The 21915-nt window shown below is 53.8% G+C and overlaps 7 protein-coding genes across 7 annotated transcripts; 4 read left to right on the top strand and 3 right to left on the bottom strand.

The window, feature by feature from the left end:
* Positions 1 to 1936: 1936 nt before the first annotated feature.
* Positions 1937 to 2578, bottom strand: IWZ02DRAFT_432309 (hypoxia induced protein conserved region-domain-containing protein; the record flags this gene model as incomplete). The annotated part of the gene is made up of 2 exons (XM_066766210.1): positions 1937 to 2471; positions 2538 to 2578. 2 exons carry the CDS (start codon positions 2576 to 2578, stop codon positions 1937 to 1939), a joined length of 576 nt encoding a protein of 191 aa, XP_066623944.1.
* Positions 2579 to 3045: 467 nt separating this feature from the next.
* On the top strand, positions 3046 to 4103 carry IWZ02DRAFT_375944 (uncharacterized protein; the record flags this gene model as incomplete). Its single annotated transcript, XM_066764856.1, has 2 exons — positions 3046 to 3296; positions 3359 to 4103. The coding sequence occupies 2 exons, from the start codon at positions 3046 to 3048 to the stop codon at positions 4101 to 4103; spliced, it is 996 nt and encodes a 331-aa protein (XP_066623943.1).
* Positions 4104 to 8593: 4490 nt separating this feature from the next.
* Positions 8594 to 9211, top strand: IWZ02DRAFT_449039 (uncharacterized protein). The gene is made up of 2 exons (XM_066767372.1): positions 8594 to 8909; positions 9092 to 9211. Exons 1-2 carry the CDS (start codon positions 8662 to 8664, stop codon positions 9171 to 9173), a joined length of 330 nt encoding a protein of 109 aa, XP_066623942.1. The 5' UTR covers positions 8594 to 8661; the 3' UTR covers positions 9174 to 9211.
* A 3711-nt stretch (positions 9212 to 12922) lies between these two features.
* Positions 12923 to 14959, bottom strand: IWZ02DRAFT_235261 (uncharacterized protein). The gene is made up of 2 exons (XM_066763003.1): positions 13428 to 14959; positions 12923 to 13370 (listed from the first exon to the last, which is right to left on the bottom strand). Exons 1-2 carry the CDS (start codon positions 14704 to 14706, stop codon positions 13021 to 13023), a joined length of 1629 nt encoding a protein of 542 aa, XP_066623941.1. The 5' UTR covers positions 14707 to 14959; the 3' UTR covers positions 12923 to 13020.
* Positions 14960 to 16526: 1567 nt separating this feature from the next.
* Positions 16527 to 17705, top strand: IWZ02DRAFT_235204 (uncharacterized protein). Its single transcript, XM_066763001.1, has one exon. The coding sequence runs from the start codon at positions 16966 to 16968 to the stop codon at positions 17635 to 17637; it is 672 nt and encodes a 223-aa protein (XP_066623940.1). The 5' UTR covers positions 16527 to 16965; the 3' UTR covers positions 17638 to 17705.
* Positions 17706 to 18202: 497 nt separating this feature from the next.
* IWZ02DRAFT_489751 (uncharacterized protein) lies at positions 18203 to 19368 on the bottom strand (the record flags this gene model as incomplete). Its single annotated transcript, XM_066769604.1, has 4 exons — positions 18203 to 18803; positions 18873 to 19019; positions 19075 to 19238; positions 19336 to 19368. The coding sequence occupies 4 exons, from the start codon at positions 19366 to 19368 to the stop codon at positions 18203 to 18205; spliced, it is 945 nt and encodes a 314-aa protein (XP_066623939.1).
* Positions 19369 to 19884: 516 nt separating this feature from the next.
* IWZ02DRAFT_235178 (uncharacterized protein) lies at positions 19885 to 20722 on the top strand. The gene has a single exon (XM_066763000.1). It carries the CDS (start codon positions 20061 to 20063, stop codon positions 20529 to 20531), a length of 471 nt encoding a protein of 156 aa, XP_066623938.1. The 5' UTR covers positions 19885 to 20060; the 3' UTR covers positions 20532 to 20722.
* The last annotated feature ends 1193 nt before the right edge of the window (positions 20723 to 21915 follow it).

Here is a 21915-nt window from a genome sequence, read left to right as displayed (position 1 = left end):
CACGTTAGTACATATATTCCTTTAGACCATTCAATTGTTATTTCGTCTTCAACAAATTCACAGTATCAAGAAAGCTGTCAAGTGACTCAGCCATCGCAAGGCGTCACTCATTCAGCAATTGTCAATATATGTCCCTCAAAATGTCGTCCAGCACCGAAGACAGTACAAAATCCGCTACCTCCACTACCGCCACCACCGCCAGCTCCTCCTCATCTTCATCACAGCCATCATCATCATCCTCATCATCATCGAACCCGCGCCAGTCTTTCTCCAGCTCATCTACCCATCCCTCAGACACTAGCGACAGCTATGGCACCAACACCGAAGAAGATCCAATGGAAGCTCTATGCGCCAAGTTCACCCAAATGAGTGCGGAACTGCAAGAGAAGTACGGAGGACTCCCTGCCACTGAAGCCGGACCGCCGCGTTAAGAGAAAAAGAATTGAGACCGGATGAAAACGAAAGTTCAACCGCGGGATATAGACTGCAGGCAGTCTCCGTGTATTCTGGGGGAATTTTAATTGTGAGGAAGGAGTGAGGGAAAGAGCGGGTCTGACGACCTTACGAGCAGACGGAAAAAGACGAAGTGGGTAGGCGAAGGACCGCTTTCAATTCCAACACCCCTTCAGCAGACTAGATCAACCAGCACAAACGCCATCACGTATAGAAGGGAACGAGAAAGAGAAGAAGAGAAGAATTGAGAAGTCCTTTGTCCTACTTCAAGTTTGAGAAACGAAGGCTAAGGGCCAAATTTGCGACTATTCCATCAAAGAAAGTGAAAAAGAGGCATCATTGCAAAGTTTCCTACATATCAAACGTGTCTTCAAGTTATCTGCAAGAAATAATGAGGAGATGCATGCGAGGAAATATGGCACTGTGCAGAGCATCTGCTGAGTCACAAGTTTGTGGTGAACGATCAATGCATGCATTTCCTAATTGGCGCGGACCTTTTCCCTCTCAAACCTTGTGTAAGCCACCGTCGTTCGGCTTTTGAAAAATTCTGCCAAGATCCAGCGCAGTAGACTCGTCTATTGGTTGCAGATTTGCAACCTAGAGAAATAAACTTATCTTTTTAGTCTCTTTTCTTCACGTGGTTCAAGGTGAAGACACTTTGAGAAAGACAAAGGATTGAGATTCAAAGAAGACGGACTGCTGGCTACAAAATTGAGGCAACGTTGTTGCTGCGACACATGCTCAGATGCGGCGAGTTTGAAGCCTCTAAATTCCCGCAGGTGTTCAGGAGATGTTGCGCAAGCACCATTATCAAGAGCCAAAATAGGCGCCTCAATAAGAATACTCCATTGCCCGCGTAGCAGCGCAGCGACCTTGGGCACCAAAGCTGTGCCATTCAACTGGGTTTCGGCTTGAAGGTTGCATCAGACAACTTCTTGCAACCGAGATCTAGACATAGGTTCTGCCTATTGATAACAAAGTGATTCCTTGATAACAATCGTGGTGGCGACGGAAACTGAATGGATTGCCTCGCAGTGAACACTCACATTGAGGTCTCTTCCCCGTGATGTATGTCTTTATTTGTGCTGCCAAGTAACAGCTTCCAGGGTTTGATGCTGATGCCAGCTACTTGGGAGCAGGTAGCCACTGGTGGTGAAGGAAAAAACCTTGAATCTTGCGGCAGCGCGAGGAGTTGCCATTCTCTTTGGGGTCCACTGTGTCTTCCTGAGTGAAGGCAGTTGACATATCGGAACAAGGCTGGTTATTTTTGTAGCGATTTACAGCAAATTCAGCGTATAGGAGAGGCAGACCTCCAGGATCACAAAAGCCTCCGGAAAGCAAAAGGCGCAACCTGACTCCCAAAAGACCAAGTCATAACGCCCGAGCTCCCTGATTCCAGTTTTAATCAAGGAGAAAGATACGAAAGGATGGTCGTGATCGAGAGCTCCTGGTACTACGATGTTAATGTCGACCGATTTGCAGGTTAATTCCGCTTCCACAAGAGCTCCTTGGCGGCCGCCAGGACACCCTTTTGCTCATTGCTTTCCAACACGCTCTTCTTTTCTGCCACCTCCACTTGCTGGACCTCCGTGCCCTTGGCCACAGCCGTAGCAAGCTCCCCAGCCTCAGCGGCCTCTTTCTTTTCCTTGAGCATGGCGCGCCTCCTCTCCCTCTTGGCCTTGAGCATTTTCTCTTCCTCGTCGCGAGCCTCCAGCTCGCGCAACCACGCATCTCTTTTCGCAGTCCTCTGCTTCTCCAACTGAAGCTTGTCAAACTCTTTTCTCTTGTCTCTGTCCTCCTTCCAGTACATGCCGCCAACAGCCATGGCAGCAACTGTGAAGCCCTGGGCATAGATGCGGCGACGGAACATTATGTTTGTCCTCGCATGGTCACCAGCCCTCATACTGCGGGTGGCGCTGATCAAGGCCCAAGTCGTGAGAGCCATGCCGAGTGGGATGAGCGGGTCTTCTTTGAGGCGTCGTGAAAACTTCTGCCAGCGACTCTCAGAGAAAAAGTCCCTAGAATGAAATTAGACATGCTAGTGTACAAGGCGCAAGGCAGAGGCAGTGCATTGTGACACTCACTCGTCGCCGTCGAAGGACGACGGAAGAGGCGCGCCCGACATGCTGAACAGCAATTGATGCGATGGGCGAGGAGTGAGTTGCTTGATTCCGAGTCTGAGAAAGCATACAAGGGAGTCCGAGGACGTCCGGGGTATCGAGCGAAATTCCGGGCGTTCGGTCGCGGCTGGGGAGGAAGAGTTGAGTCTGGCTGAAGGATCACTGGCGAAGTGACTTCACTGCCTCGTTGGAGCATGCTGTCGTCACCATTTCGCCGCTTAATCGTCGGGTAATGTAACAGGTCGGCGGAGCTCTTGGCCGAGCGGCCCGCAGTCGGCGCCGCCCTCCGCCCGCACCCAGTACCTACGTGAAGCTCCATCAACTTCACGTTTGACAGTTTGCCAGCTGTCGGCACTGCTCTCGACACTCCTTGTGCTTTGCGTCAGCCAATGTGTACCATCTGCTAGCTCTAGATTCGAACATCAGGGTATGAACTCTCGAGCATGACAATTCTGGATATCCCGTCCGCGATATGAACGATGAGGCGTCCCCATCAACCGCAGACGGCGCGTTAGAACAATCCGACTCCTCGGCCTTGGATTTCGAAAGGAGAACGTCTGCCCCGGAAGTGTCAAACCAGACAAACTTGGGACAGGATGAGACAGCCCTTGTATCTGAGCAGAAGAAAAAGATCAAAACCAAAAGGATAGCTTACCTGGACGACCTTCTCAGGAGCTTGGACATCCTGATATACGCAGAGATTTCTGCCGTCTACTACTCAGAGTACGTGTTTTGGGCCTCTGCCTTGTGAACTTGGCGGAGCCGAAGCTGACGAGTTGCGCAAGTTGCTCCTTCCTACGATTATTCCTCCGCGCATTCATTCAGTTGCTCTGGCTCACGCCCAAGCCTGATATCCTACCTGATATGCCCACAAACCGGCCATACATTTACCCCATCTGCGGATCCAACCTGATATGCCTTTTGGCTCACTTGTGGTTTACTGCGCCATCTGCTGGCGAGGCCACGAGAGGTTATTTACACGGCGGGTTGCTCATCGACTGGATTGGTCAGCATGGTCAAGCATCCAAGCCGCACTTGATACTCCTGGATTTTGTCGTCTTTATCCTGCAACTGATTATGCTTTCGGCCACCCTGAAAATGCAGAAAGTAAAGAAGAAGGGAGAATCAACGAGGACAAACACTGTAAACACAAGACAGGCAGATGCAGAGGCAAGTTCACCATCAGCCAGCCAAGACGTGGACTCGGAAGAGCGAGGAGTATTGAGGCGTTCGTCTACCGTGTCAAATCTGCAAGATCTTGTGCCGAACGAAAGGGATCAACTGTTAGGCGACGAGGAGGCTCCTGGGACCGACTCACAAACTGTCCTGGATAGCCTCAGCTCTGGACAGGCTTTGATCGCCGAGCTCTTCGTAGCCGACACCGTTCGCGAGCAATTTGACATTGCCTTTACCGGAGAGATTCCTTCAAGAGAAACACTATGGGGCAGTAGAGATCGGCGCCTTCGACTCATGGCCGCCCGGCTTAGGCAGAGAAGAGCCGCATTCAACACGAGAATTGGCAGTGGCTGAGTGGAGATGGGTTGGTGCTATCAGTACTCCAGCTTGCGGCTTAGATGACGGCCGCAGAGTAAATCTGACTTCCTCTTCTCTGGCGTGTTCTCAAGATTGAGACGTTCAAAACTATCCTCTCTGGGGTCAAGCCAATCGTGCAGAACAAATCTTCCAACGAGCCACTCGGGAACCTGAAGATGCCGCTAGGGCGACTGTTTTTGTGAATACGGCGCAGAAGCGTAGCCTATCAGACTGCTGGACTAATTCTTTGAACCTTCCGGCTTGAGCTTGGATGTCCTTCGGGATTTTGCCAGAGCTACTGTCAAGGGCACAAAGTTGCGTACCAAGCTTTCAACAAGGGACTCCAGCAAGATTACCGAGCTTGGCAGATTTTCTGCGACGCTGGGTCTTACGGAATTTGCATTGCTCTCATATTCGGTGATTGATTGCATGTCATCAACGCAGCTCATGAGGAAACTGCCGCTGTGCGCCAATGAAATTCATTTCTAGAGATGAAGTCCTACAATGCTCTGCAGTCCCACAGAACGGCCCACAAGTGAGCCAAGAGATGACGATCTGTTCCGCAAAGTATCGCCCCAAGGCACCCATCACCACCAGTGAGAGTCAGTAGAGCACAGCGTTGGATCCATGTGCCTTCCGTTCTGTACGGTTTCTGAGCTACTGGCCACAGGATCATGACACCGGCTGCAATCATGCAATGACTCGGCTGGATTCGGGAATGGTCTTTGGACATCCGCTGGTATGGCACAGTTTTCCGAAGAAAAGAACACCACCCATGTCACTCTAGGGTGAATTGAACCTGGGGATCCGTTGCGCCTCCGTGCACTGCCTGCTCCACTTTCGCACCCTGTCGCCTTGCATCACTGCCCTTTGGCGCCCGCCCCCCATCATCCATGTTGCGCATCACAGTGGGGATAACCGGGGGCTGTAGGCATCGACTCAGCTTCCGGACGTAAACTCCACCTCTGCACGCAAGAGATGCTCTCTGCTTGGATCACTCTTGTTGATCTGCTCTTTCTGGGCTAGCGACATGTGGACTCTGTCAGCAATCCAGACTTTTCACAAACCATCTCTCGTTGGTCAGCTCTACGGCCCAGATCAACAAGCCACAAGAATTGTTTACGGCGTGTTTCTCTCCAGATTTTTCCAGGGGAAGATTTCCCGTGGAGCCTATTCGCAAAACGAGCCGCTTTGCAGCAGCAAATCCACCTTTTCGTGGGCTAAGTACCAATCACAACCTTGCTAATTTCTTGGTCATCGAGATGATGCCGCTCTCTTCTGCAGGCCGTTCCGACATGCGATGGGCATCAATGAACTAGAGGCGGTCTAGAGGGCTGGTACAATCATACCACCTCAACTGATGTTTCCCACTCTCTTTGTGCCGCGTCCCTAGTTACATCTGTCATGGAACGGTCTCGTCAATTAAAGACAGCGAGAGAAATGCACAGTGGTCAGAAAACAGCCTATCAAACTTTGGCTCGATTCCTTCGCACCACCCGCTCTGCAATTTCCCGCGTCATGAGTGAGCTCGGCGAAGTGGTCGAGGTCGTTTGTGCGAATGTCCGAGCAGCAGTCCTCGAAATCAGTAGACATGGAATGCCAGGGTCAAACCCGTATCTCAATGTCCTTACTCCATCGTGCTGACATGCAGATTGGGTCGAGGAAGGGTTTACTCAGGTCGTCATTGCGACAAGCCAGCCATCCTACCCATGCACGAGTCGCGCTCTGCCATCAAGAGCGGAGCTTGACAGGGATTTACTATTCGACATGACAGACGCAATGCACGTGCTCTTCCCTGCATTCATCGGCTGCCAACCAATTGGTTGGCATCGCTAACGGCAGTCTGCTTAGTCAAAGTCTACATGGCGGGTCGGGACGACATGGGGTAACACGAGATTCTCAATTTCAAGAGGGAACATCAGCCAAGATAGTTTTTCTACAAAAAAACGATATAAGGGTAATATTGTCTAATTTCTACCCGTGTTGTGGTTCTGGGACCAGTCTGGAAGGTCATCTTGATGTGGTTTTTTTGACCACTGTCCTACAAGCGTGATACGAGCGGATATGAAATGGGTTGAAGAGCATGTACACGTCCAGGGTTAAATATCTGGTGGGCTAACCTGAGTCACAGAAAAGGCTCGAGTAAAATATCGCCTTGAGCAACAACAACGAGCGACACATCAATCCGAGCGCAATCAATTGGCTCGGAATTTCTGTCAAGCTACTGACCATGATTGGTTCACATCGATTTAAGAGTTCAAAATTAAAATCAATCTGATTGGCATACGAGCAGAATATAGATGACACAACGAACAAAAATGATCACCAACCGGCCCGCCTGAGCAACACTCTGAGCATGCTGGAAGCTTCGCAATGGCGACTGCACCTGCGAGACTTTGAATCCCGGAACTAGCCTCACGCTGAGATATTCACGCAAGTAAGAGTGGTCATGGCCTACACACTACTTTGCCGAATGAACGCTTTCTTTCCGGGGTCTCCCAGCCAGCCACAAATTTTTAACTATGTGTTTTCCCCAGAAAACATGACTCTCACCCCACATACCGAATGGCATGATGGACTTCTGCTGACCCTAGTCAATGAGTAAGTCTTGCTCACCGCGCGTGGACGGGCGTGCTCTCCCGCCGATTTTCAGCATCAGTTAGGTTAGACAAAAGTTCTTAACTTCTAGTTAGGCATCCTGCTCAGAGGTCTATTCCACCCCAGTGTTTAATATCAATTCTATCTGCATGTGAAATGCTAAGCTTCAGTAACCACTATAATAAGGGAATCTTATAAGCCTTGTTCCAGGTGTAAAATGGTTCTCCTGTCCTTCTTACATTCTTTCACCCAGAATTTGCCAACGGTGAAGACCGGCTGGAGGGTAGGAGGTACTTGTCGATTATAACTTCACGCCTCACTAGAAGCGCAGCCCAGGGGCATCGATACCTTTCCTCCGCAGGCTCTCCCATCCCGTCACGCGGTGCCCGTATTTTGTCTTTCGGCCCCTTAATAACCTTGTTGTTCCTTTCCAATGAGTCCCCTGGCCGTTCCAAGGCTTGGGTAACGCATGGCTGGCTGGATGGCAGGCAGGTCGGCTAGTGATCTGACATGTGCGTACTGTACCATCGACAACGTCCGCATGCATCACGCGATGCTCTGCCGCCTTTTGAAAAATTTCGATGCGTGGCGCACATTCGTTCAACGGCTTCAAAGTTCTTTTCTCCCCCGCTTTACGAGAAAGAAAGACCAGTCCATCCTCTAACAGTGAGTGATCCAGCAGAGTACGGACATAACCGACTAAATCATCCGTCTCGAATCCCTGAACCAAATAAGAGCAAGTCACAAGCTAGTCTTTGGTTGTTTAGAAACAACTACAGTCTACACAATTAGCAGCGACATCCATGTCAGCCATCTTCTCAACATCGACCTCCTCTGTGTCCTCTATCACAAACAACGCTACCTGTCCTTCCACACGCGTGCTGCTTCTACGTCTCTCTCCCTGTCCCTCCCTGATCTGAGCAGACAATGTCGATGAGTGGCATCAGGAACATGCCAACCACACCTCGCGCTACCAGAATAGAAGAAAAAGAAAAGAAAAAAAGAGAGAGAAATAAAAACTCCCCGGAGACCAAAAAAAACCCCCCCCACCAACGCTGGATCAAACGTTTTACAAAAAATCAAAAAAAAAGTACTCGACATTTACTAACACGAGCCTCCCCACCTCCGCAAAAGACAAAAGTCGCCGACGCTTCTTACTATCCCTGCCCCGCCACCATAACTGCCTGCCCTACCGCGTTGCTACCGACAAAGCTAACGATTTCCGCCACGCGTCTGGATGCGCGAGTGCGCAGATGTAAACGTGTCTGTCCATCCAGCTGCGCTAAACGGGTCTGGAACTGCCTTCTGCTTACGTTGCTGACTTTGGAAAACCAGATGGAAAGGCAAGTAGGCGTATTGCGGAAGCAATAGACTGAGTAGGGCAGACGGGTACAACAGAAGCGACTTATTCCCATGAACTGACTTACCAAGTCACGAAAGCACAACTTGGACTGGATGCGTATGGCTCCAAAACTTCGCCGATGCGATCGACACACACACACACATATACACACACACACACACACACATCGCCAACGACTTTGCCCACGCAATCAAGTCTACATACCTTTGCTTTCCGTCCCTCCACCTTCCTTACCCCCACATCTCCCCGATCCAATCCAACCCAATAGACCGGTACATTAAGTACCATCGTTCGCCGACGCGCTGGCTATCTAGCTCCGCGACAATCACGACAGCGCCCCTGCTCGGCACCTCCTTGCAGCGCCAGAACCCCGAGAGATGATGAAATAGAGCTTGTTGTGGGGTAGGGTGGGTAGGTAGGCTTCGTTGCGGCCCGCCTGCCGCCGCACATCGGTGTCGGTGTCGCCGTTGGCATCGTCCAGGTGCCGCGACCCCTACACTTTTTGTTCCTTTTCCCTTCCTTTTTTTTTTTTTTTTTTTTCTCTCTTCTTTTTTCCCAACTTCGCTAGTCAGGGGTCATGTACCAAAATAGGCAATGAGTGCGAGTGCGACGTTTTATTCGTCGCCGGTCGGCCGCAAGGCTTGGTGGTGTTTGGTTGGGTCGTTTATGCTGCTTTCTCCGCGGCTTGGCCGGCTTTCTTTGGCTCGTCGCGGTTGTCACAAGACGTGTCTGAAGAAGAAAATGGACAACAATTCGTGCGGGGTACATTTGATAAATACGCAGTACGGCGGAAGCAAGGCGAGAATATTGAGGCGTGGTAGGTTTGTTGATTGGCCGGCTCACTGGATCAAGGGTCTGTTAACGTTTTGTCTTCAATCCCCAGCGTCGAGGAGTAAACAAAGCCATTTTGAAGAAGCGCGTACATGTTCATTGGCAGCGCTCATCTCCGAAGTGTTTGCTGAAAGTACTCATGACACCAAAATGAGGATGCAGATGAGAGGGCCGAGAGGAATTCGCTACGTACCTCGTCATCCAGCCCCCTACTTTCTGCCTCGAGGTTTTCAAGCGTTTGCCTCTGTGATGTCTGTAGAACTGGAATGTGGTAAACACATGCAAAGGAGTTAAGCATAAGCTTACCAGAAGGGCGTCAAGTAATGGAGAAGAGCTAAGCATAGTCAATTATGGCTTATAGTGATATATAATCTCTCGGCTTTTCCAAGTTGAACTACGACAGCATTATTGACTGGAATGCGGTATGCGGATACACTTCCTTGTGTTTTCCGTATGTAGCATGGAGGGATTGAGGCTTGACTAGAGCAATCTTGGCTTTGCTCAACTTTCTAGGACTGACTTTGCTGGGTGTCTTTGAGCAGATGTGTGTAAGTGTTGCATGGCACTATCACAATGAAACAGCAAAAGGTTGGCGCGCAGCGCGCGGTGTTGGAGACGGAGCTTCCAGGTATAAGCTTCCCCGACCACCTTGGCAAAGGTTGGAGGAAGTCTCCGAGCCGAGTAGCAAGTCAACTGTATGTATGTTGACCAAACCGAGTCCGATGTCGGCAAATTCGACCAAAAAGCTCAACATGGAGCTGATTGATAGACGCAGACGGGACCAGCTCCACCCTCGAGGGTCGCCAACACTGGTAGCTCTGTGCTCAGCACTTAGCTCAGCCAACTTCCTGACCGACCAGCCCGACAGACCGGCTCAGCAACAAGAAGCTCAACTTTCCCCCCGGCAACGGTAGAGTGGGTCAGGCAGAGAGGCAGACGTGTGCCCAAAGGACGGGAAGGCGAGAACCCCAACTCCAACACCAGCCCTGGCCTGGCCTGACTGTGTCAAGCCTTAACCCAAAGCCAACCTGCACCTGCTGAAGTCGGATCTGGCAGGAAAGGGAAGGCGGTCGTCCAAGGACAGCAAAAACCGACAGAATGGGTTGACGTACAGGACTGCAGCTTGGCAGGGTATGCCATGGGGAGAAATGTCAATGGAAGCCGAAGAGCCGTTGCGCCGCGTTGATTACATCGGGGACGGCCGTTTTTGGCGGTTCGGTGCGGTGCGGCGCAAGGAAAGAAAGAGCATCTACGGTGAGTCGACGGGAAGGGCGTGCGTGGAGAATCAGGCTCGAGACGTGAGTAAAGCTACCTCGTAGCGCGTTCCGGTCTCCCGTCCCGCTGTGGTGTAAGGCACGGAATTCCATGCGGCTGGGCAAAGTTTTCGGTTCGTACGTCGAGCTCGCACTTGGCGGCAGCTGTTTGGTTCGTCCTATGCCGCCTTGCCGCCAGGTGGTTACCCACATGCCTAGTATACACATCGCGTTGCTGTTGTATTGTGTGAAGCAAGGATGAAAGTGTTCGCATAAGGAACTGCAGATAAGTGTGGTCAGCTCTCGGCCATGCTCTCTTTCCCTGTCGAATCTGATAAATTCTTGTCTCTTTCTCAGCATTCGCAACCCAGGCCAGGCGGAGCAGCGTTGTCCGACGAATATCCGCATGAGCCCGTCACGAGCAGCCGATGAGCTTGAGTGCGCCGTGCCTGGTTGGGATCGGCCATGATGATGGCGGTGGTGGTTGCGGTGGTGGTGCGGAGTAAACAGGATTGAGTTAATTGTTCGCAGCCGACCTGATCCGGCCTCTGGCGATGGCAGTTCCCCGCCAGGGACAGTGTAACGACCATGGTGCAGTCTGCCGTTGGCTTGTTCCCTGTCGCTCTTGGTCCTTCGTCTCGTAGCACCCAGACCCTTGTCGGAGCAGAAGCCCACCCTGTTGCGTTCCCGTTAATCATGGAGCCGCCGGTCCATCCTCTGGACCCAAGTCCCAACCTCGTCTTCGGCCCCAGCCAATGCGAGAGAAACCGCCGACGGCGCCACCTAAGCGATTGCAAGTCGAGAGAGAGAGGCACTTGCAACAGGAGATGATCCGGCTGACTTGAACAGCAACAGCCAACCGGTTGGGTAAATCGCATTCCCATGTGTCCGTGGCTAATCTCTCATGCTCGTGCTCGAAGGAGTCGGCTGGGTCAGTGCGGGACCATATAATCAGAGTCTGCTGACGCGTCAGAGAGAAGACTGTTGCTCTGGTGATTGCTGGCCTGAAGATCTGCTAGGCCAGCAAAGGCAATAGGGAGTGCTTTGCTGTTGGCTGGTCTTCTCTTCTTTTTCTTTTTTACACCAAGTATATCGTCTTATTCACAGGCGCTAGCTAGTCAGATAAGCTTATTTGAGGAGCTCAGGCACCGTCAGGCCTCCCAGCTCAGAACAGTGGCACGTGCATAGAAAAAGAGGAGACGAGAACAAGGGAGACCAAGTTTGTCTGACTGGGAAAAGGCGCGCAGTTGTGCTGAGGAACAGAAGAAGAGGCCGCGCCAGATGTGAAAGATTGCAAGGAGAAACACCAGCCAGGTAATTGTGCTCAGTATGCCGGATAGCTGTGTGCCAAGGAGGTACCGGATTCGTTTCTTTCCCGACCACTCTATTTGTCGTCGTGGGATGCTTGTTCAGGTTTGGTGAGCAGAGTGACGTAACGACGGCGATGGAAGCTTCTTGCTAACCCAAAGAAAAAAACAACTGAAGTTTGGTTTTGTGGCCGATGGGGCCGCCACAAATCTTTGCCTACACTGCATCAGTGCGTGCAAAGCCTCATCGATATTTTTGGCCTTTGATGTGCAATGTTCCTGTTCCGTCTTTGGGATGGGTGGCGCTCGAGGCACGGCTACCAGAGTGCAGATCCTCCTTTCGCTTCCATCTTGGCTGACCTTCGACGAGGCACGCCAGATGATCGTATCCTTGAGTTCAAGCTGCACCAAACGAGCCGTATTCTACGTCGGCGCGCTCATGCTTGCTGTCTCGACGGCTGGCGAATACCAAATTGAAGCTTGATTTGCCGTTACTGCTCACTGACTGGGTTCTGCTGAGTGCCGTCTCGACAAGGTTTGCGAATTCCTGGTCACCAAGTCTTTTGTTAGGCGTCAAAGATACAAAAAACGAGGTTGAAGACTCAGGGCTCCTCGTCGAAGTTCTGCATAGTCATAGCATGTCTGTTGAAATGGCCTCTAGACGCTCGAGTACTCTAGCCGCCGGAGGAACTTCGCATTGATGAAGTAGAAACCACGGATGAAGCGATTGCCATTTCGGAGCCAAGTGACGACCTCCAGAAGGTTGAAATTCAAAGAAAGCTCGTTTCACCAACATCAGCTCATTATGACAGAACCCATTATCCTCCCGCGTATCGAATTACAGCAAGTTAACACAGTCCCCCCGATTCCATAAGCAGCGCATCCAAGTTCTTGACTGTGAATCGCGAGATTTTGTAGACTCTAGAACAAGCGAAGCCACGTAAGATGGAAATGAACAAGATAGAATGCGAGGTTCGAAACGTTGCAAAAGGGCTATTAGGAGAAGAAGACTCGTTCAAAACTGACTATCCTGGGTATAGTGCTGATTCATGAAAAGTGCGGACAAAGTGAAGGCGTATACCGTGCTTCAAAAACACAGTACAGGTCCGCGGTAAATGGGGTATAGTGAAAATCAAACCATGACGCTCGGCAGCCAATCAAGGGTATCAAGACCGAATCAAATGAACGGCGGAGACCAGTGGAGGAGCGCAAGTAAGCGACTGAAAAGACCTGAGCCTGGGTCTCGATTCTTCATCTCCTCCTCCTCCTTCTCGTCGCAGGCAGGCGCCAACTTCCAGAAAACAGGAGATGGCGTTTTTTCGTGCGTCCGCCACAAAAATTCCACGCGCCAGAAAAAGTCGAACATTCCGATATCAATTTCCAATCTTTTTAAAGTGTCACGCCGCTTCGAAGTTTCCTTGGGACGTCTCTTTCCAAATTTGCTCAAAGCGACTCATAGTACTCGTTTGTCCAATGTCATGACGTTGGGTGTTTTTTCCGCCATTATGTTGAGCATATGCGTTATGTACTTTCAGGTCCTCATGGTAAATTAGAAGGACTGATCAAGGTCCCGGTGGTGGTGGTGGTGGTGGGCCACGCGGGCCAGGGTGTGGCTGAGGAGGCCAGCTCCTTTCGGCCCGTTCGGGTGCTTGAGGCGGTGGGTAGAGAGGTTGAGAGGGACCAACATGCGGGAGCTGTTGAGGAACTGCGCCTGGCGGCATGGGGCGACTCGACGTGTGCGACTGCGGCACGACTTGTGGCGCGGCCAAAGGAGCGAACGATGACTGAGGGTAGCCCATTGGTGGCTGCGCTGGAGGAGGTCCTGGCGCGGCGTGCGGCGGTGGGAGGTACGTACTTGTCCGCCTCCGAACATTGCGCTCTGGTTCCACGACGCGCTGGTCGCCACGTTGCTCTGCAGGCGGGTAAGTCGAATATGCCATGCTCGGTGTGCTTCCAGCAGAAGTGCTACCGTGACCTGATGAGCCACCACCGGTGCTTTCTTGTGTCTGCATTGACATCCTGCGCGATCGAGGCGACGGCGGACGTGGAAAGTGACGGTCACCGCCAGGCGTTTGGTACACCAGCTGTGCTAGGTAATCCCTCTCACGTCTGTAAAATTCGACATCCTCGTTGGCCTCCCTTATCTGTTGTTCCAAACGCGCAATGGTTGTGGATGCTTCCTTTTCCTTCTCTTTCCTCCTCGCCCGGAACCTCGCCGAGGCACCGGCGTTGCGCTTTCTCTTCTCGTCAGCTACCTTTGATGCAGCCTGGACGTCCACTGGTATCTGGACGTGCCCTTGATTCGTTTCCAAGGTCAAAAGCTGATAGTTGCTTTGTCCGGTAGAAGCGACTGGGATGCTGTATGACCGCTCTGAGTCCTGTGTCGAAGGGGACTGCGCTTGGGCGCTCGGAGGTGCTGAAGGAAACGGTGGTGCGTGCGGTGGCCGTCCACCTTCTCCAAAAGGAGAGCCTTGGCCCGCTTGTGGATGCATTCCACCCGGGCTGGCAGTTGCAGAAGGCGGCTGCGGGGGTTGCGATATTATTCCAGCGCTCGTCCTTCGAGAATGCGATTGGGGAATCGGAGGGGTAGGAATGGCCGAAGGCGGAGGAAAATTGAAACCCGCTCGTTGAATCGCAGGTGGCGTCGGCAGCGGAGGTTGTGTTGAGGTCGGCGCGTCTGCTCTGTAATCTTGAGCACCAGGAGATAGAAACGGGGTTTCCTGCGCATTAATCGTTCCAGTAGGAGGCCGGATCATTCCCAAGCTTTGAGAACGGTACAAGGGAGATCGCGGACTGAGAATCCGCCTCTGCTGGCCAACGACGGCCGCAGCGGACGGTGCGCGAAGGCTGTCGATACCCCCTTGACTCCCTTGTTGAGTGAAATAGTCGGTCGAAGATACGGCAGCCCGCTCAATTGGAGATGGGGACTCCATTTGAGAGGCAGACCGTACGTGACCGCGAGGAGCTCCACTCTCCTGTGAGGGATTCAAGATGGAGTGAACGCCCAACGATCTTGGGGTCCATCCTTCTGAACGAGGTGGCGTGGGCTCAGACAGAGGGTGAATTGGCGGGAGAGCAGGGCCGCGGGCGTCCGGATGATCAAACAAGCTGCCACCAGACGCGCTCGATGTCGCTGAGGCGGGACGATTTGGAGGCGGACGCGCGGGCGCCGTGGCGTATCGACTTGAACTGGCATCGTGAAGTCGGCTGGACGAAGGACCTGACCCGGTGCCATACTGCTGTGACATCAGGTCCTTGTCGTCGGGGCGGTTGACGCCTCGATATCCCGACCATGAGGGGTCCCCTCCCCGGCTGTCCAGATGGCGTAGGTCGACGGGGTCGAGTTGGCGAGCTCGCGCGGGGGAGGCGTGGAGCCTGTCAAAAGATGGAGAAGGGATGCTAGGGAACTGGTGTCGGTAGGGACTGTGGTGATGGTGGTGGTGGTGTTGATGGTGGTAATGGTGGGGATAGTGAACGGCGAGGTCTGGGGCAGCCAGATTGACGGTAGCGGCGAGGTCGTACGTCTGGCACGGCCTCGAGGAGAGGTGAGAGGCAAAAAAAAATATTAAAAAAAAAAGTTGCGGTAGTGTCGAGTGACGATCGGGATGGGAAGCAAGCAGGCAAGCAGGCAATCAAAAGAGCAAGAGGACGACAAACAAGGGGGCGAAAAGGGACGGGCTCGCGTCAAGGTTGAGTCGGACCCGTGACCGGCGAGGCAGATATAACGAGTTGCGGTGAGTTGGAAGAAATTGAATCACACCAATCCGCAGGAGATGCTCTTGGTCATCCCTGCGAGCGGGCTACGCTCGGAGGGGAAAGGCGCGTAGTCAAGCTTGGAGTCGGTCGAGGGAGCAGCTGGGAGTCGGACGGGTAAGGTAGCCCTGGAGGATTGGCGGGCATGGGCGGCGGGAGCCGTTCCCTGGCGGGGCAGAGACGACATGGTTGATGGTGCGACTCTAGGACGCACGGCAAGTGGGATCGAGTCAGAGGCAGTGGGCAGGGGTCGAGGGTTGTCTGGAGGAGCTTTTCGCACGCCTCGTGGCTCGCACAGACGCGGGCGTTGCTTTTGGAGGGCGAAATTGGCAGCAGCACGCTCAACGGGCTGGGCTGGGCTGGGCTGGACTGGTCGACGAGCGAGCGGTGAAGAAGCAAGCAGTGGCAGGGAGAGACCATGTCGCGCTGATCCAACGGGACAGAATGATGCGCAGCGGCCAGTTGACGGCGGCGACGTGTTTGGCGACGACTTGGATGTCGTGATGGGGAACCCCTGCCGCATTGCATGGACGGTCATGTGTTCAGCTCGGCGAGGGTGGTGGCAGGGGAAGAAGAGGAGAAGAAGAGGGAGAGGGAGGGGGAGAGGGAGAAGGAGAAGGAGAAGGAGAAGAAGAAGAAGAAGAAGACGACGGAGTGACGACCTAGGGAGAGGGCAGAGAAGATGCAAGCGACCGGGGGAGTTGGCAAGCACCACACAGAGGAACCGAGGGTGCGGGCCGACGCCTCTCACGTCAGTAGTCTCGCTTAGCTGATCAGCCTTGTCGACTCGTGCTCTCCACCCTTCCTCCTTACACATCCACTGCTGAAATCACGACTAATTTCCAGCCCTACGGCTTCGTTCTCTCGCTCAGATCCTTCTGTACTCCTCCTGCTCGTGCAAGTCATCTCCCTCCGTCCCTCCGTCCGTCCATCCATCCATCCATCCATCCATCCATCCATCCATCCACTTAGCCGGAGCCGCCGAGCCACCCAGCCAGTCCGCCACGCTTCTCCCGCGCGAACCCGCCGCTGGACCCTAGGACTCTCTCTGCCTGTCCAAATCTCCCGCCATCAACTCTCGCTGACACACACTGACTTTGTGAGTGCTCCAGGAACCGTCATTTCTCTCGACATCCACCGTCTTCCCACGGAAATCAATGGCGGCTCCCTCGTAACAGCTTCTGCCACCAAATCACCCGTTGCGCTCCGTCGCCCATCAACGAAAATCCCGTCTTTTCCTCGTCGTCGTCCTCCAACTTCCATGGCTAGCGCGCACCTGCCACTTGGTGCTCGTGGGTTGGGTAGCCCTTTCACCCCCGTTGCGATGGATTGAATCAGGCTGCGAACAGGCCACCAATTGACCAATTTCATTGATGCAACTTAGACAGTACCAAGCGCCACAATCTCGTGCCTTGGAGCAAATGCCAAATCCGCGACTTCTGCCATGTTTCCCGACGGAGTGACCCGCTCCGAGCAAGAGATCGCTGGTCCGCTGCTGCTGCTGCTGCTGCTGCTGCTGCTGCTGCTGATGCTGCTGCTTAGCATTGTTTGTTTGCTATTACCGAGGCCCGTTCCCTGTTGATGATGCCATCGCTACTGGGTCCTGATCCGGGTACAAAAATGTGCGTGACCAACGGGTTCGTCGGAGTCCGGCCTCCGTGACAGGACGCTTGATCTCTTCGGTCGACAACGAAGCCTCGCCCAACAACGACTCCCAGGGAACTAGCTCTTGCGCGCGCACCCTCTCCCAACCCATGTGCTGTGCCCATTATCCTCGTCAAAGCAGCAAGCTCGTGTTCGTGTGCCGACTTCATGGTTCATCCACGCCAAACCACGTCGCAATCGCACGCTACTCGCTGCTCCTCTTCTTTTCTAGAACAACTCTATGGAACTTTGGGTCATCAGGCCAACCACACAACAAAGTCATTGTCAGCACCCGTGCCCGGCACGAGCGCCGGTCAACCCGTTGCGTCGACTTACCGACTCGGGACGCCCGGTACCAGACCTCTGCCGCATGTCAAGACAGCCCAGCGCATATTGCCCGTTGCATGATTTGTCGGTCCCGTGCATGGCGGCCAGGAACCCAGCCTTGTCTGTTACCCCTGAGCCCGGGCTTGAGACTCGATGACAAGTCCGGCTCTGTGATTGTCGACCATGAATCCGTTGGGCCACTGCTGGCTCACAGGACCCGCCCGTCTGCCTTGGGCCACTCTGTCGACGTTGTTCCTTGGTGCTGCCAAGTCGTCGACGCGGAGACAGTCCAGGTGCTCCGATGCCCGTCCAGGCAGCCTGCTAATGCGGCCTGCGACCTCCGCCCGGGTGCAGCAGCTGTTGTGCAGGTGATCGAGCAACCTTTTTGCTCGTCGATGGGGGTCGCGCGCGCATCTGCCGGAGCGCACCGCGCTGCTGGATCGCAGGTCAGCTGAGTTGAAGTTGATGTGCGTCAAGCCGGGCACGACGTGGCCTTCTGGCTTGGGGATTTCGTGGGGCCATGTGCTTGCTCTCGTGCAGGCAGCATGCCGGGCTGCTGCAAGTCGCCTTTTTTTCTTTTGCTGGCGGTGCCTATTCAAGCATTCCAGCCAATGCGGCTACGATCTTGATGGCGCAGCAGCGGTGAGCTGGCGTGCGTTGCCGAGAGCTTTTGCATGTGCGTGACATCTGGAAAAACTCTCCCCCCCCCCCCCCCCCACCACACCCGTCTCGCAACGCTGCGCTCTCAGATCCGATAGGTTGCCAAACCGAAGATGACACCCAACCTCGCAGAACAAGACGGGTCGACTAGGCTGATTGTCGTATGATGGCGCGGCAAAAAACTGCGGCCTGCTGCATCTTGTTTCAAGCGCCTGGGTCTCTCGTTTGCTTCTTTTATGTCTGTCGTCGCCTCAGTTGTACTCTGTCCTATCCTAGGTCGGCTACAACAATAATGGCCCCACTTGCCTGCTCCGCGGTCAAAACGAACTATTTCGTCACTCCTCAGACTGACACGACTTCTCATACAGCAACATCACCAGCCCACTTGAACCGATTTGGCCTCACTCCCTTTACTCCCACATGAACCTTGAACAGGCTACCATGCAACTTTGTACTCTCTGGGAACTTTTCGGGCTCCTCTTCGGCGGCGCTTGTGATGTACAAGTCCTCGCCCGCAAACCCTGGGCACGTCGGGCACCTTGTCGGCACTCGAATCTCCGCAACCAGCTTTCCCTGCGGCGAAATGCGGAACACCTTGCCAATTCCATGTACTGCGCACCACATGTAGCCCTCTTCGTCAAGTGCGTGTCCATCGGGAACACCGTTTTCTTCTTGAACCGTGAAGAAGGGGCGTTTGTTGGACATGTTGCCCGTGGCAGCATCGAAGTCGTATGCCCAGATGGTCTTGGTTGGCGAATCGGTAAAGTACATGGTGCGGTTGTCCTTGGACCAGCTGATGCCGTTTGGAATGTGTACGCCCTCGAGGATGCGGTGAAGCGTGCCGTCGGGGTCGAGGCGGAAGAGGGTGCCAGTGGGCGTGGGTGCTTTTACCAGTGGGTCGTTCATGGTGCCTACCCAGAAACGGCCTTCAGAGTCGATGGCACCGTCATTGCCGCGATATCTGCGCCGCACAAGTGTCCAATGAGCCTGATCTGCTTTGATTAAAGGGTGAGACGAAGACAATCCTTACAGCTTCTCTTTCCCCGATGCGACTTCGTCGTCGGTCCAGTACTTGTGGATGTACTTGTATGCTCCAGTCTTTCTGTGAAAGAAACCATAGCCATGTTTGCCGCCAAAAACAAAGTGGTCGTCGTTGCCTTCAATGTCTGCAGTGGTGCTGTCGAGCCCGTCAGCTTGGGTATCCAGGAGCTACAGGGCGAGGCTCTGAGTACCCGATGGAGACGTCGAGCTCGGCGAGGATCTTGTGCGAAGAGGGACCTTGGTCAAGCTGGACGACATGCACGCGCTGTTTGATGATGTCGACGAAGCGCAGGGTGTTGGTGGACTGCTCCCAGTACGGGGCTTCGCCGAGGCCGCAGTCGAGCTTGACGTAGGGCTGCGGGAGGAGCCGCTGTCAGACTGACTACCTTACGCTTCTGTGCTGGCGCTTGCAGGGGTTGTCGACTTTGGATGGCCATGTAGGACGCACGCACCTCGTCAATCGTGTACACTTGAATGTCACTCATTTCTAGGAACGCAATTCGTAATGTAGGATGGTCCAGGAAGTGAGGTGTCAGAGAGGGCGCGAGGAGTGGAGAGGCCAGGTGGGACGGAGATGAGGGGGTCGCCAGTCGCGACTGACTCGGCTCGACGTGATCTTATCCCGCTCACCACCTGCACACCCACGGCGCTCGCTGGCTCCTCTCCTCTTCCTTCATCTCATCAGGCCAGTCTCTTCAACCACGCCGCCTCCGTGCAGCTCGGTCGTCTCGGTGCCATTCTTGGGCACCAACGCCGGTCCTCAGTATTCCACGGTCCAGCGTCGACTTGGGCTGGACCGCAGCAACACCAACACCATCCCTGCTGACGCCTGCTGACGCTCGATTGCTCGCCGTATCGTCCTTGGCACCTGCGCCAGGTCATGAACACTGCAGCTCCAATGCGCGTCGGACCCGGACAAGCAACAGTGCCGCAGCAAACGGGCAACGGCCGGGTACCTTGCAGCTATAGACCATTCGACTCCATCATGGGGTCCAACATGACATGCAGCGTCTCATCTTCTCATCACGGCGTCCCGTGCAGCTGGGCGCTTGTGTATCACCTGTGTGACCCTCCCCCATGCTCGCTTCATTGACACTGCCACTGGCCCCGAGCGTCGACCAGACCTCAGTTGGCTTCGCTTTTCGTCGTGCTGTTGCAGCCTTCTCGTCATACCTACATGCGCCGGCGGGCTTTCCTCTTTCTTTCCATCTTGCCGAACGGTCGAACCGACGAGGGTTGTTGCCCGACATTGGCGCATCGACGCCCACGGCCGTCCAAGGTTGCAAAAAAAAAAAAAAAAAAAAAAACGCCATGTATTCTCCGACCACGTTGTCGAACTCGGCCCCTACGTCACGCCTGGATGGCTGTCATCCATTTTATGCAACCAGCTAATGCCGACCCGCCAACCCGTGTGACGAAACGGTGTCTGCCGCAGCCACAGCCAGGCAAACGACGGCGGCCACGCGCGTCCACGCACCACCGGCCTCCCCCCTCGTTTTGGTACGCCATGGCCGCGGCGACACCAACCACCGGGTCCGCGCTTGGTCAAACACTACCTCTGCGCGTTCCGGCCATGTGTCCAGCCCTACCTAACGTACCTTTTCCTGCGGCGTCACCAAGCGTGGCCGACGGCCTGGCTAGCCGCTGACGAGATGCTGCGCCCAAACGGGGATTGCATTCCAAATGCTGCGTCGGCATCGCATGCGCCTCTCAAATACATACATGTCCTCTGCCAATATCAATTCCCGGATCAGTCTGCGTCGACTGCTGCTTGTATGACCGCATATCCATCTCCCCTTATCCCCCCCCACGCAATCTTGTTGCCCACCATTAACATGCCTTCCTTTCCTTTTCCCCACTGTCAGGCCTCCTCCCTTCTTCCCACGAGACAGGTTCAATAAAGTGATTTGCCCTTGAGTTGACGTAGAGATTTATTGTAAGCACAGCCCCCTTCCCTTTGCGTTGCTGCCCCCGTCCTCTCCTGGCGCAACCTCTCTACAAAAAGGAAATGGAACAGCGAGGAAAAAGCGCTTGGTTCAAAAAGACTTCCCCCCTCTGTCCTATTTCGTGCAACACGGCGCTTGCAATTATTGACTATAATCGCATCCCTTTTTCTCCAATCCCCAGAGAGCGTCGCACGGCATGTTATATAAGCTTCTCCGGTTCACCACAGGTCGAGGCGAGATTTACGCGCTCGTGGATGGGTGGCGCTTTGCAAAAAAAAAGCCATTCCTTTCAGGACGGGCGTCTTGCCCGCCATATATGCGCCCTCTGCTCCAACTTGGGACATGCCCCGCCTGCTTGTGTTTGGCGCGTTGGCTCTCGGCTGCGTTGGATCCGTCGTCGGACGAGCAGCTGGCATTTGAGTCTTCCTGACCACTCCCATCGCTGCCTCTCGCGTTGCCCTTCTCTGCTTTGCCTGTCTTGCATCCCCGGCGCTCGCCTGCACCCCTGCTTCCCTTGATCCATGAAGCAAACAGAGCTTAGTAAGCCACTGGGTGATTTGAATTTGAAGTTGTCATGCTTGTTTCCATGGTGACGGCCATCAAGATTCTTTGTCTCGTCTGCCTTCTCGTATTGACAATTAGCTTTGGGTAGGTCGTGGATGTTCTTATGGAAGTATGTCTTTTTGTGTTTGTGGATTTCAAAGATACTCTTCAGCGGATGGCTGTAAATTCTGCAGGAAATTCTGATTTTACACTCTCAATCTCTGTGGTCGAGACTCCAAGAGCTTGTTTCCAAGTTCGGTCACCGCAGATGGTTAACTGTTTGGACAACCGTCGACAGTATTGCGCAGGGAGACGGGCCAGCTGATGTGCGACGAAATACTGAATTCACCCCGAATCTCCTTGTCTCTTATCCCTTACGCTGTGGAAGGGAGAGAGTGAGAAGTCATCATTTAGCGATGGGATGGAAAGCTTCACATATTCTCCCATGAAGCAGCCACTGTTCGTTCATTGGCCAAACCAAAGTGGAGGGAGAGCATCAGATCCGAAGGAGCTTGGGCCATGGATCAGCACCAGAGCTTGCCC

Source organism: Phyllosticta citriasiana (assembly GCF_038021145.1).
Source record: "Phyllosticta citriasiana strain CBS 120426 chromosome Unknown IWZ02scaffold_5, whole genome shotgun sequence".
Taxonomy (NCBI): domain Eukaryota; kingdom Fungi; phylum Ascomycota; class Dothideomycetes; order Botryosphaeriales; family Phyllostictaceae; genus Phyllosticta; species Phyllosticta citriasiana.
Note: the sequence above shows the minus strand (reverse complement) of the source record. Positions and strands in the feature narration are given on the sequence as shown.

Coding starts and splice junctions, on each gene's coding strand:
- IWZ02DRAFT_449039 (XM_066767372.1), top strand. CDS start 8,662: ATGAGTGCGAGTGCGACGTTTTATTCGTCGCCGGTCGGCCGCAAGGCT. Junction 8,910..9,091: donor TTTGTTGATTGGCCGGCTCA/CTGGATCAAGGG, acceptor TTCGCTACGTAC/CTCGTCATCCAGCCCCCTAC.
- IWZ02DRAFT_235204 (XM_066763001.1), top strand. CDS start 16,966: ATGTGCTGTGCCCATTATCCTCGTCAAAGCAGCAAGCTCGTGTTCGTG.
- IWZ02DRAFT_235261 (XM_066763003.1), bottom strand. CDS start 14,706: ATGTCACAGCAGTATGGCACCGGGTCAGGTCCTTCGTCCAGCCGACTT. Junction 13,371..13,427: donor TGGTGGCTCATCAGGTCACG/GTAGCACTTCTG, acceptor ACCCGCCTGCAG/AGCAACGTGGCGACCAGCGC.
- IWZ02DRAFT_235178 (XM_066763000.1), top strand. CDS start 20,061: ATGCGCCGGCGGGCTTTCCTCTTTCTTTCCATCTTGCCGAACGGTCGA.